Below are 12,248 nucleotides of genomic sequence, written 5' to 3'. Positions count from 1 at the left end.
CTCCTTGGGCAACCTGTTCCATTGTGTCACCACCCTCTGTGTGAAAAACTTCCTTCTAATATGCAACCTAAATCTCCCCTGTCTCAGTTTAAGAGCATTCGCCCTTGTCCTATCACTATCTACCCTCATAAACAGCCGTTCCCCCTCCTGTTTATATGCTCCCTTCAAAGTACTGGAAGGCCACCAAGCTAAAATCAGGTATCTAACTCAGATTATCACTGTTAAGCAAAATAAATCCTGAACTAGTTGCTGCAACTCAACATTCTGAATAACAGACATCAGGTGTTGACAAGGAGAAAGACAAAAGCACATGTGTAAGGATTTATTTCCCATGGGGGAAATTATCCTATTCAAAATTGCCTTCAGAATTAAGTCAACTCAAAATCTCCAGGTTTTAGAAAATGAGAAGTAGGCTGTGAACTTGCTCAACTTTATCTACATCAGAATTCATAAAAAAAAAAAACTGTCGAAGTTTTAGCAGTACACAACCTTCATAAATAATGTCATCTTTAAGCATATTTTTGACTTGAGTTCTAAAATGCAGATCCCTGGCTACGAAGCACATTAGATCTCCCATTAGTCTCAAACACTTAAGAATCACAGAATGGTTGGGTGGACCTCAAGGATCATCAAGCTCCAACCCCCCACCACAGGCAGGGCCACCAACCTCCCCATCCTGAAAAAGGATAGCTCCATTTCACATCTCAACAGAACTTTTAATTTGAGTTACTGATTTCACTGAGACATCATTGAAATATAGGATGTTCACAAAACATCCACATTCTTTTACTCAAGGTTCAATGTGAGGTTGATGTTAAGACTGTGCTAGCTCAGATACTGACATTAAAGGTCTTGTCAGAATTATCTATAGCTATCAATCAGAAATTTGAATTTCATTTTCCCAAAACTTTACAGATATGCCTCAGATTTTCATGAATTTAAGGTATAGAAGAGCTGGAAGTGAAAAAATGCTAAATTAGCTTCCTATTTAATAGTTTATAAAGTTGATGGAATGATAAGCATGTAAGATTGCAAATGAAATATGACTTATCAAGTATGTTTTCTCATTTCACATGCATTTATATTAGAGGCAAAACAAAACAGAAAACACACGTACTATAGAAGTAAAACACCTGCAGTGTATATAAGGTAAAGTCATGTATCCAATTTAAGTCATTAAGAAACCAAATAGGCTGGGGAAAAAAAGACTTGTTTCACAACTGCAATCTTCTTATCCAAATAATTAGATTGAAAAAGTTACTTGTATCTTAACTTCATTACCTGCACTATATGTTTATGAAACTAGGCACTAAGATGAACCATTTTTAAGTGCGATCTGGAAAATAAACCTCCCATAAATGAGCAAACGAAACCATGTTGAAACACCAGTCTATTAGTATGTCTCTGCTGAGGCCGTGCTTTGGAAAAAAAATATACAAGTTATTTCTTCTAGATGTCAGAGCACTTCTGGTCATCAAGAAATGTGCTTAACCTGCTACCTCCAAATGGAGAACTTCTCCATTTGAAAACTCATTTTTCAAAATTGAGTAGCTTTATACCTTAGATCTCATTATCTTTAAGCCTCAGTATCGTTAAGCTACCATCCCTTTATTGAATATGGTTACGTTTTTAATAGCTACGTCAAGCAAATAGCTTTATTCACTCATACATATATTGATACAATTTTGTACACTTGCCTGCAGTTAGATGATTAAGTAGCCTGCACAGTTGTGCTTTATAGGCATGTAAATGTGCCATGATTTTTTTATTTCATCAATTTTTACAGATGTTTTAATATTCAATTTATACTATTTCTGAGGAAAATGTAAATAATAGGTATCTAAAAACTAGGTAAAAAAAATGAATAAAGATTTTTTTACACTGCTGTTCAAAGAGAGCTTTGAATGCCTACAACAAACACCTGCAATGAAGGCTCATCAATCAAAATTCATCTTGTTCACTTCAAACAATTCTAGATCACAAAGTTTTTTGTCTAGACAAAAAAGGAAAAAATATGCCATAAAAACACCAGCCTTAGAAAACTGATCTTCTAGATACTTAACAGAGTGAGAAGTCATGAATGTTACCTGGAAAAGTAGAAAGTGCTACCCGAAGATTTATATCTAAAGCTAAAGGTTGAGCTTTTCTACTCTTTGCATGGTACCTTTCTACTTTCTACTCTTTCTGTGGTACCTCTTGCCATTGTTCCCACCATCAGAGGAAGTTAAAACCCATCTATATGGAAGAGATTCTATACACGTAGGTTGCTTCAAAAGTAATGCCTCCTATTTCCATGGAAAGTACAGATACAAAGAACACAACAGCACTATCTGACAGAGAAAACTTTTAGCTACATAACTTCATCTTTCAATCACCATCACTAGCTATGCATTTTCACCAGCGATGAGTAAGCAGCCTAAATACCACACTTGCAAAATTCAACACCAGCAGGTGACCCAATGTTGCCACAGTTGAAGCATATCACGCACCATCTCAGAGTATTCACATCCACTCTCTGGCTTTCTCAGCATTCATGTAAATATTACTGAATGTCAATGAGTGCACTTTTTTCCATGGAGGAATTCAATAGCAAACTTTTATTCTATTCACACTTCCACATCAGACAGCACTGACAAGACTGCCCCTCTGCTGCCATCTGTCACACAGCAACAGCATGTAGTGGGATATTCAAGGGAAGATTCAACCTCTACTGCCATTCCATGAACATCTGCTTCTGACATTGCTACGTAACATAATAAAATAGAAGGCATTACTTTCAGAGCAGCCCTGACAGTATAGCAAGCGTGAGAAATGAGGACAAATCAAAATTTCTCCAAGAACTCTGCAAGCCAATCTTCAATGTTCTTAAGGAAAACAAAAGAAAATGTGTTTGTGTGCTAGCTTTGTATGGTCAGCCATTAGGATACAGTTCATTTTACTCAAAGCTCATTTACTATACTCTTCTATCTTACATGCTTAATGAATCCTTAATTTTGCTGTCCATAATTTCCTTATACAAAGCAGCTGACATCACTTCTTCCATGGGACACATGATGCCATACTCTTCACAGCCATTCTCTTGGACAAGAGGGTCCATTTTATGAGGATCAAACATTATATTATTTGGCGTCACCAGCAGCACACCATTGACCGTACCCTAAAACGAGAAGGAAAAGTAGTGGTAAATTTTATCCTTCATATTTCAGCTTATTTTTGTTTTTCCCCCCAGAAGTGTTTTCTTTTTTTATAAACTCTTTAAATAAAAATATGAAGCGCTCATAAAGTTTTCTTGCATTATCTGGAAATAGTTATTTCTCTGGGTATACAAATTAATGACTTTTGAAAAAAGTCAACAAATTTTGCTCTTATTTGTTCTTAAGAATTGTTCAATAGTGCTGAAATTGCTTGCAACTTAATGAATATGCTAGGCAGCTCATCCAAGATAAATACACATATTTCTTAGAAAGCTACAGGGCTTTTTGCTTTTTTTTTTTTTTTTTACTTAAGAAGCTACAAGCATTTTTCATCCCTAAAAAAAGTCTGTATCTTAACTGTTTTTTTTTTGTTTTGTTTTTTTTTGTTTTTAATATTTTGAACAAAGTCTCATAAGCAGTCATTTCTCTGTTTTCTCACTCAAAGATGACAGCAGTATCTGATACAACTCAGTCCAACTTAACTGACCCGTAGATTTATTGGACAAATAGATTTAATATTTTCAAATCTAGTTCCATTCTACAATGTTTTTGTTGTTGCTTATAAGATACAGTTACACTAAGATGCAGTTTTGGATGAATTTATCACAATCATATTAAAACCTACTTATATTCGTGTCCTGCATTATCTTACAGTTAATACTCAAACTATGAGAAGTACATTCCTCACAGAATGTAAACATGAAGCTAATTTACACAACAGCCGAACTCCCAGCACAATTTAGAAATACCCACTAACACCACATTGCTCACTAAGGAAGCTCATTAAGCCATCAGAATAGTGAAGTTTTATCTTTAACTGTGAACCAAAGGAAATGGAACCATTAGCAGGATAATAACAATTCTTTAAAGAACTTGGATCATAAGAACTTCACAAATTCAATTTTTTTTTTTGCACAAGAATCACAGGAGACTTGCTTCAGATACAATTGAGACCTATCAAGAATTAAGTAAATATCTTGTTCACTGATAAATCATTCACAGTGGCCACAAACAGTGCATATGAGATTGCTGGTTTGCAGTTTTGTTTTAAAAACACATATCAGCACAGCTTAAGGTAGAACTACATTTATTTCTATTCACATAAACTGATTTCCAGCACTGAGATAGCTGATGATCTTCACAATAGAAAAATTAAGATGTTATGTAGTAAGCAGAAAATTATAGACCGCTAAAAAGTGAGCCAAAAGAAGTATTAAATCCAACAACATTGACCAACGATATCATTTATGGGGATGATGAAAGAGAAATGGGGAAAATGAAAGAGATTCAAAAGCAGCTCAAGCGTCTACACAGAAGTCTTTTGAAATATTATTCAATGCCTGGTCAGGTTTTACACGTGTGACTTTATTCAAGCACAAAGCATATGCTAAGGACTAAGTCAGCAAAACACATTTGCATAATTTCAAGATTTTAAGACTCTGAAATTGTCACTATTATTTCTTCCCAAGCTTTCCAAACACAGTATATTCTAGAAATATAATTTCAAGGTGCAAGAAGGAACTCCCAAAAGGATAATTGTCAAGTAAAGGTTTTAATTTGTTATATCCACTGTGGCCTGAAGAAAAAAAAGTTACCATGACTGCAAAAATCACTGAGTTTACTCAGAAGAGCAACTGCTTTTTTAAACAAATCTGGTCTCCATATATTATGCAAACAAAGCAAAAAGCAACATCGCTTCCAGTTCACTTGTGGTATTTAATGAAATAATATAAAATCTTTTATTCTTTAAATATTATTATTTTTTTTTTAAATAATCCCTTAAAATAAGGTCTGATCTACATCTGTGCCATCACATGACCTGTTTTTGATGTATTGACAATCCCAGTGTTTTGAGACACTATGGAGACCATCCAACCTTCATTCAAACAGATCAAAGCAGAAAGAAACTACTGGGCACAAATTTTGAACAGGTATCAAATGCTATTTTTAGTGCTGTTACTGCTTCAGAGGAATACCTTTGTTTGAACCATTTAAGTATTTGAAAGCCTGAGCACACAGAATTAGTTTCATTGACAGTTCTAAAAGTAGTTTGAAGAAAGACAAAGTGAACTAGAAGTCTCCACTACAGCTGAGCATAGGAATCAGCATACTGTGACAGATGAACTGGGGTACTGTTGTTTTGGTTTTTTAATATGCTGCGTATTTCTAATTTAATAAATAACTTATCAAACAGATTGATTATAACATTAAAGGTCTTTCCTCACCCTTAGTAAAAGCAAAGGGTTACCCATTCAAGATTAACTCCATGATCTGAACAAGATTATGTAAGTATTTCTTAATAGCAATTTCAGCCAAGAGGATGAGAGGATCCAAAAGCCTAAGCAAACAGTGAGAACTATCAGCATTATTAAAGGCAAAAACTATTCATGATTTTCACTGCCCATGTGCGCATTTTCAAAATGTGTGAAAAAAAACAAAAACACACAATTAGGCTGTATGACTGCTCTAGCTTAACATCAATATTCAATACCAGTTTCTAAAGATCTATATTAGTAAGAGAAATCAATAACTAAATTCAAGAGAAGACTCTTCATTCCTATAAGAGTTTGTCTTTGCTTATTCTCTTTATTTTGTGTGTTAGGACCCACTGGTTTTCAAAGTATCAAAGCACGTGACACTGTACAGAACTTTGGAAAATGAAGAGAGAACGTTTTTTCTAACAAGGAGTTAAGTCTCACAGTCAACAAGTCATCAGCGTCAACAAATTCCTTGACTTCACTAAAGAAATAATGAAATCCAATGCTTTATCTGTGCTCTCAGAAGCAAATTAAAGGAGCGTTTCAGCTGACAGTCTTGGTTGAAATTAAATATTTTGTTGCAAAACTAGTAAAAAAAATTAAGTGAATTTTAAATTGATCATCTGAACATTAGATATGAAATGGTGTGTATGGAACTGATCACTCATGTCTTCTCCTGATTTCATTTAACTCGCTGTCAACTTAGTTTCAGTAGTTAAGAAAACCTCTCTCATCCTCCCCAGCTACTACAGGTATGGTTTGTTTGCATCTTAAAAATACAAAAGACATTCAGAATTTAAAAATGCATGTACACACTCCTATCTCCAGGACTAACCTGATCATGTCTAAACACCACAAGGTACTATTCATTTTCTTCATACCAATCAGACACAGAGGAGCAGTAGACGCCTTGTCTTCTGCATGCAAATAAGTGTAACAACTACAGTAGGAAAGCAAGTTTAGAAGACCTTGTAAGAGAAAGCTTCCTAGCACACTCAGACATAGGACACCAGGCAGTTGTCCTTAGCATGTATGGAACATTCCAAAGCCTGCCTCTGAACCAAACACACAGATAACAGATGAAAGACTTGCTTACGATGGTCTTAAAAGAAATCAACAAGACCAACGGGTATATACTAGATACTACTATATTACTCAGTGTATAAATTAATCTGAAAGTCTACTGCAATTTAAAATGCCACGCCAATCAAGAAGAAAAAAAAAAGAGTAAGATGCCAACCAAGCACTTGAAATGAACTGAAAGCAGTTGGAAGTTTGTACAGTTATCTTGAAAACACTGGCCATTTTAATATCTGCTTAACAAAAGATGGCATTTCGTTGTTACCTGTTTTAAAGACAACAGGAGGCACACCAGTTCAATATTCCTGGCTCACAAAGTTACTTCATACAGTTCACAGTTACTACACGAACCTATCAGCGTGTGCTTCTCTAAAAAATAATAGCTATCCCAAATGTATGGGCTGGAAATAACAGTAATTGATAAAACATCATGAATACTTCAATCATTATTATTACCAAGGGTCACTGAACGCTAACCCAGGTACCAAGGTCAAGTTTACTTGACTCCCAGATAAACAACATTTTGTTTGGCTCCAAATTTTAAACTTTTTCTTTCTCTCCTTCAAACATGCCAGTATTGTTATTATTTTAGCAATATCTATGACTGGAAGAGAAATAATTTGTCTTTCCTGTCTTCAGGCTCATTTATAAGAGAAAAGCTTCCTTGAAATCAGGTCTAAAATGACTTCTCCAGTTATTCACACACTTATGCCTAAAATTCACATTCTAGTGAAGTTTAACTGTCTCTAGAAGAGGTAAGCCATTTCATTACTGAAAAATCACTCGCACACACTAGGTTGTTATAAACAGTACTACTTAGTCTTAAAGATGGCCTAGAAAATACAATCCAGGTAAAAAATAGTCTGCATACTAAAGTGAATTAAACTGTACCTGTATGTAAATATTCAATTCTGAATTATTTTATCTTCTTTCCATTAAGTTTTCTTAGGCCCCCAGAAAGTGGGGACTTAAAATTCTATACAATATCTGAAACACAGGTTCTGAACAGTCATGGTAGGGGAGATTGGAGCTAAACTTAATTGTATTGGGTGAGTCCAAAAATTAAGATAAGACAGTACAGTAAAGCACACTTATGAAGGTACAAGAGAATTTCTTTTACACAATTTTGACTAGAAGTTGCCTTTAAATTATTTAACTATTCTTTTTTGGACATACACTATAGGACAAAACCTAATGCACAGTTTCTCAAGGATGAAGACAGCCATTTCATTTTGTTCTTAACGATCTTTTTATCTTATAGAAGTTTTGAATCTAGTCAGTATTTTCACTTCACAAACACTGTGTTCTTTCTTTATGTACTCAGCTTGTCAGAACTTTAAGTTTTTTAATATTGCTAATTCTCCTTTATCTACTACTTTTCAAAACAAAGCAAATAAAATAGCAGGCAGAGTAAAGAGCAATGGATTTTAAAGCTCTCCTCTCAGTTTCACTTTTAGTTAAGCAGACTGCTTAAGACATCTTTTTCCTTTTCAATGAGCAGCACAAAAAACCAAAAACCACAGAAGAGTACTTTTCTTCAACATGGATACTCAAGAAACCTCAGTGTCAGTCTTGTGGAAGAAGCAAGCAGAGTGGCCACTACAATGGGCGTGCCTATCTACATCAAACAGTAAGCTGAAGTGCAACCCTGCAGTACATCAGTTTACCTCCACAGATGTACTGTCTGACTATGATGTGGCATATTCATACCACCCAATTTCTAGATGCATCCAATACCCTTTATCTAGCAGTGGCCATAACCAGATTTCAATTGTTAGGATAATTGTAGTAGGGCAAATATTTCCTGGTTCAATTGTGATACCCCAAGGAATTCTTGTGTCCATATCCAGAGAGTCACAAGTGTGACTAATTACACGAGACACAGAACAGTCCTTGCAAGAGAGAAATAAGACAGCTTTGTCTTAACACGAACACTCATATATGTGAAATAAACAGAGAGCCTTTTACTAGATTTTAGTTTAAGAACATCAGTCTGACTGATGACAACACCTCACATCTGTGTTTTATGAAATATTATTAACAATGACGGTCAAAATCATTTAGAGTGGGCAGCAGAGGATTAATTTTGAGTTTTCTCCAGAAAACCATCTCTAGATTTGTCATCCTGCATAGTCAGTAAATACATGGAGGAGAAGGGACAAGACACATGAAAGTGTTCTGTTCTAGCTGTGTAACAAATGCTAAGTTGCATGCAGAATTTCTGAAATCTAGAACTCAAACTTCCAACAGCTTAGCATTCATTCCCCATTCTCCAATCCACATAGGCTAAAGAAGTCACCTGGGGAAGAATACAGAGTAAAGCTAAGTAACTGTAGAACAACAACAAAAAAGTAGTAGAATAATAAAGCGCTTTTCCAGTGCTTATTTTAATACAGAGTTTTTGCTAGAACACATGTACTGTCAAAAGGCCTCACATCTAGACATAAAAACACTTTCCGTCAGCAAAAATGAAGCTTTAGGAGCTTCTCCTTAGATCTTTTAGTACTAGCATTACTCATTTGCAAATCTATTTCCAAGGAAGAGAAGTAGGTAGGTATATTTGTAGAACCAACCTTTGTGGGAATGAGAAAGTAATACAAGTACCCTGCATTAATTCAGCTTGATTGAAAGCATGGTTTTCTCAGGATTAAAATGGCTAGTAAGTCTTTTTTACTGAGGAGTGAGAAAGCCCCACCCTCAAAAGCATTCCAGGCCTTCTGACTGTTGACAATCTCGATTCCTAGAAGCTTGCACCTATGAGCTACATGGAAGTTAAATGTCAATAATTTTAAGAGATTTCTGTAAGAACAAAACACAAATTAAAAAAAAATACATATTTCTACCATAATATATGTGCTATGGAAGTGCTCACAGAATCAGAGATTCATTCTGCTCTCATTGGTCTGTTTTCAGAAAACAGAAGTGAAGCTACTTAACTACATATTTTCTGACAGTTGAAGGCATATTCTTCTCCATCATGAAGAAAAACTATTACTTGAAAGAGATACTAACACAGGGAACAAATAGCTTTCCTGTCCCTCAGCACAAAAAAGATACTCAACAGTATGACTATGGGAAGTTTGTCAGGTCAACTACATCATAACTGCATTTAAGAAATAAGTGGTCTGGGAATACGAAGAAAACAATAAGAATGTACATACACATAAGCTGATATATCTATCAAAGACAGCCTTACCCTACATTTATATTTGAAGAGTAATTTTTTTATTACATTCCATACAGTAAGTATAAAACATGAATGTTAAGTACCTTGCCATTGGTGATGTACTTGCAATTAATTTTCAGGAACTTTTCTGTAAACGCTTCCTCCTCTTCAGAGGTAGATGACACCACTCTTGCAGTCCGAACACACGGATGTACTGGTGAAACAACTGACTCTTTCCGTTGGACTCCATCTGGATCCTAAAAAGGAATGCAAAAGGAGAACTTTGCAGCCTGCCTTTTCATTACTAGGGGATCTTTTGTTGCGTTTATTGCTCTTCATTGACATTAATATAAAGGTTAAAGTAGAATTCCAAAACCACGGTAGTTCATAGGAATACTTTTATCAGAGTATTAATAAAGCATAATAAAGTATAGCTTAACTAGCCCATGGGAAGAAATGCCAGTACACAGTGGTATTCAGAATCAACCTAGGAAAAAATAAAATATGAACTCGTGTAAGGAAATCACTTAATACACTTCCACATGCAAATCCATGAGTGACAGGTAGTTAGCAGAAAGTACTATTTTCCCGTTTTAAACAGAAGCCCTATTAAGTGTCTTCTGATATCCCTTACCACATCATATACTATTTTACGTTTGAAGGTCTCTCAAGGTCAGCTATTGCAAACTCTGATTGACATTAAGCCTAAGTCTACACTAGATCAAGTTGCTTATGGCTTTTCTAGTTGAGTTCAAGTCTTCAAGGTTGGAGATTTCACTGCCTTTCCTAGAAACCTGTTCTAAAACTTAACCAATCTCACTGCAAAAAAAAAATTTCCCATTATTTAACCAGAACCTCTTGTACAACGTTCTATACATGTTGCTGCCCATCCTTTCATTATGAACCTCTGAAGATACCACGTTGTTTTCCTCCCTGTAGCCTCTCCATATCTGATAATACAACACAGTAATCAGGTTACCCAACAGCATTTTCTTCCCCATGCTTAAACAAAAAAAGAAACCAACAGCTTCCGCAGTCGATTCTTAAGCATGGTGTTACATCATGAAATGCATGATCTGACAATCCTCCACTGTGTTCTCTCCAGCATATCAATCTTTGTCTTGTACTGAAAGTGAAAGCAAACACAGCACTGCAACAGCAACTTCAGAAGCATTTCTGACAGGATATAATCCTTTTCCTCAACTATCTGGCATTACTGTCATCTTTTACCTGGAATGTTATTAGTCTTCATTGCCACAAGAGGACATTATTGAACGCCTTCTCTACCAAGACACTAGGTCCCACCTCTCCTGCTCAGGAATAACAACATCAAGAGCCAGTCACTGGTGGGGTTCTGCAAGGCTCCATTTTAGGGCCAGTTTTCCTTAATGCTTTCAATGACTTGGATACAGGACTCAAAAATATACTAAGTAACTTTGTGTATACCATCACACTGGGAGAAGCTCTTGACTCCTCAGACAGTAGTGAGGATCTGCAGAGAGATCTCGACAAACTAGAGCACTGGGTAATCACCAACTACATGACTTTTAAAAAATGGCATGTGCTGGATTCTGCACCTGGGGCTGGGCAACCTTGAATAAATGTACTGGGGAAGGATAGGCTGGAGAGCAGCTCTGCAGAAAGGGATCTGGGGGAATCTGTTTGATGGCAAGTTGAATATTAAGAGGATCCAATAAGCTTTTTAATTTGTGCATCAGATTGCCAAGTGAAGCCCTTCAGAAGAAAACCAGAAAAACAAACCAACAAAACAAAAATAGCATAAGAAAGACTTAGCCTAAGCCAAGTTACTACACAAAGACTGATGTTAAGCTTACTGAAATGCATACTGAAGTCTTAGCTTAAATGCAGCTTTGTAAGAAAGAACAGGGTTTGCTGGTTTGTATTCATTCATACAATACTGCAAAACTACTGTTTGATGAAATAGAAACTGAAGCAGAAAGCTCAATCCTATTGTAACCAACTTCTGAACCTCTGCTTTGGAAAATACATTTGTCTCATTCAATTTCTAGTAATCCATGATCATAGTAAATAAAGAACTCATTACATTACATAGGCAGAACTGCTTATCATTTTTAAGTTTAATCACTTTTCAAGTTGATTTGCAAGTTTTGAATCAGAACGAGGGGAGAGTCAATAATGACACACATTGCTACAGAGCACAAAAGGATGTATGCTAACGTTGCTCTACCTGGGATACTAACCAGTAGAGGGGAAAAACCATGGAAAACAAGTGCTATTAAAGAACCAAATCCTTCAGCTTTATCTTCAAGTTAAAAGCAACCATCATCTACACTGCTAATAGAAAGAGTCACCAACAAAAAAGCCACACGCATAATCCACACTGAAAAGTACAAGTGATTTCTGTCCTTCACTTGTGTTTGACAGAAGTCATCTAGACACTTTCACTTCCCTTAAACAGCTTTTGAGAAACATTAGCAACAGTGCTGTTCATAAACAATTATTACCATATCATTTGATTTTTCCTGAAGCATTTAAAGGGATGTTTGTCTGATACGTAAGGATACATAC

General features: G+C 35.6%; 1 protein-coding gene across 10 annotated transcripts in view; it reads right to left on the bottom strand.

Annotated features, from left to right (window-relative positions):
• The window catches only part of OXR1 (oxidation resistance 1), a 241,077-nt gene that overhangs the window by 36,531 nt on the left and 192,298 nt on the right, over window positions 1–12,248 (bottom strand). For all 10 annotated transcript variants that reach the window (XM_042869630.1, XM_042869625.1, XM_042869624.1 and 7 more), the window contains 2 exons: window positions 9,803–9,955; window positions 2,973–3,157 (listed from right to left, as the gene is read on the bottom strand). In XM_042869630.1, the coding sequence (XP_042725564.1) occupies window positions 2,973–3,157; window positions 9,803–9,955 (338 nt within the window). The remainder of the gene's footprint in view (window positions 1–2,972; window positions 3,158–9,802; window positions 9,956–12,248) is intronic.

The sequence above is a fragment of the Lagopus leucura genome, unplaced genomic scaffold (assembly GCF_019238085.1).
Source record: "Lagopus leucura isolate 7727_CA_CO unplaced genomic scaffold, USGS_WTPT01 Super-Scaffold_100002, whole genome shotgun sequence".
NCBI classification, from domain to species: Eukaryota; Metazoa; Chordata; class Aves; order Galliformes; family Phasianidae; genus Lagopus; species Lagopus leucura.
Note: the sequence above shows the minus strand (reverse complement) of the source record. Positions and strands in the feature narration are given on the sequence as shown.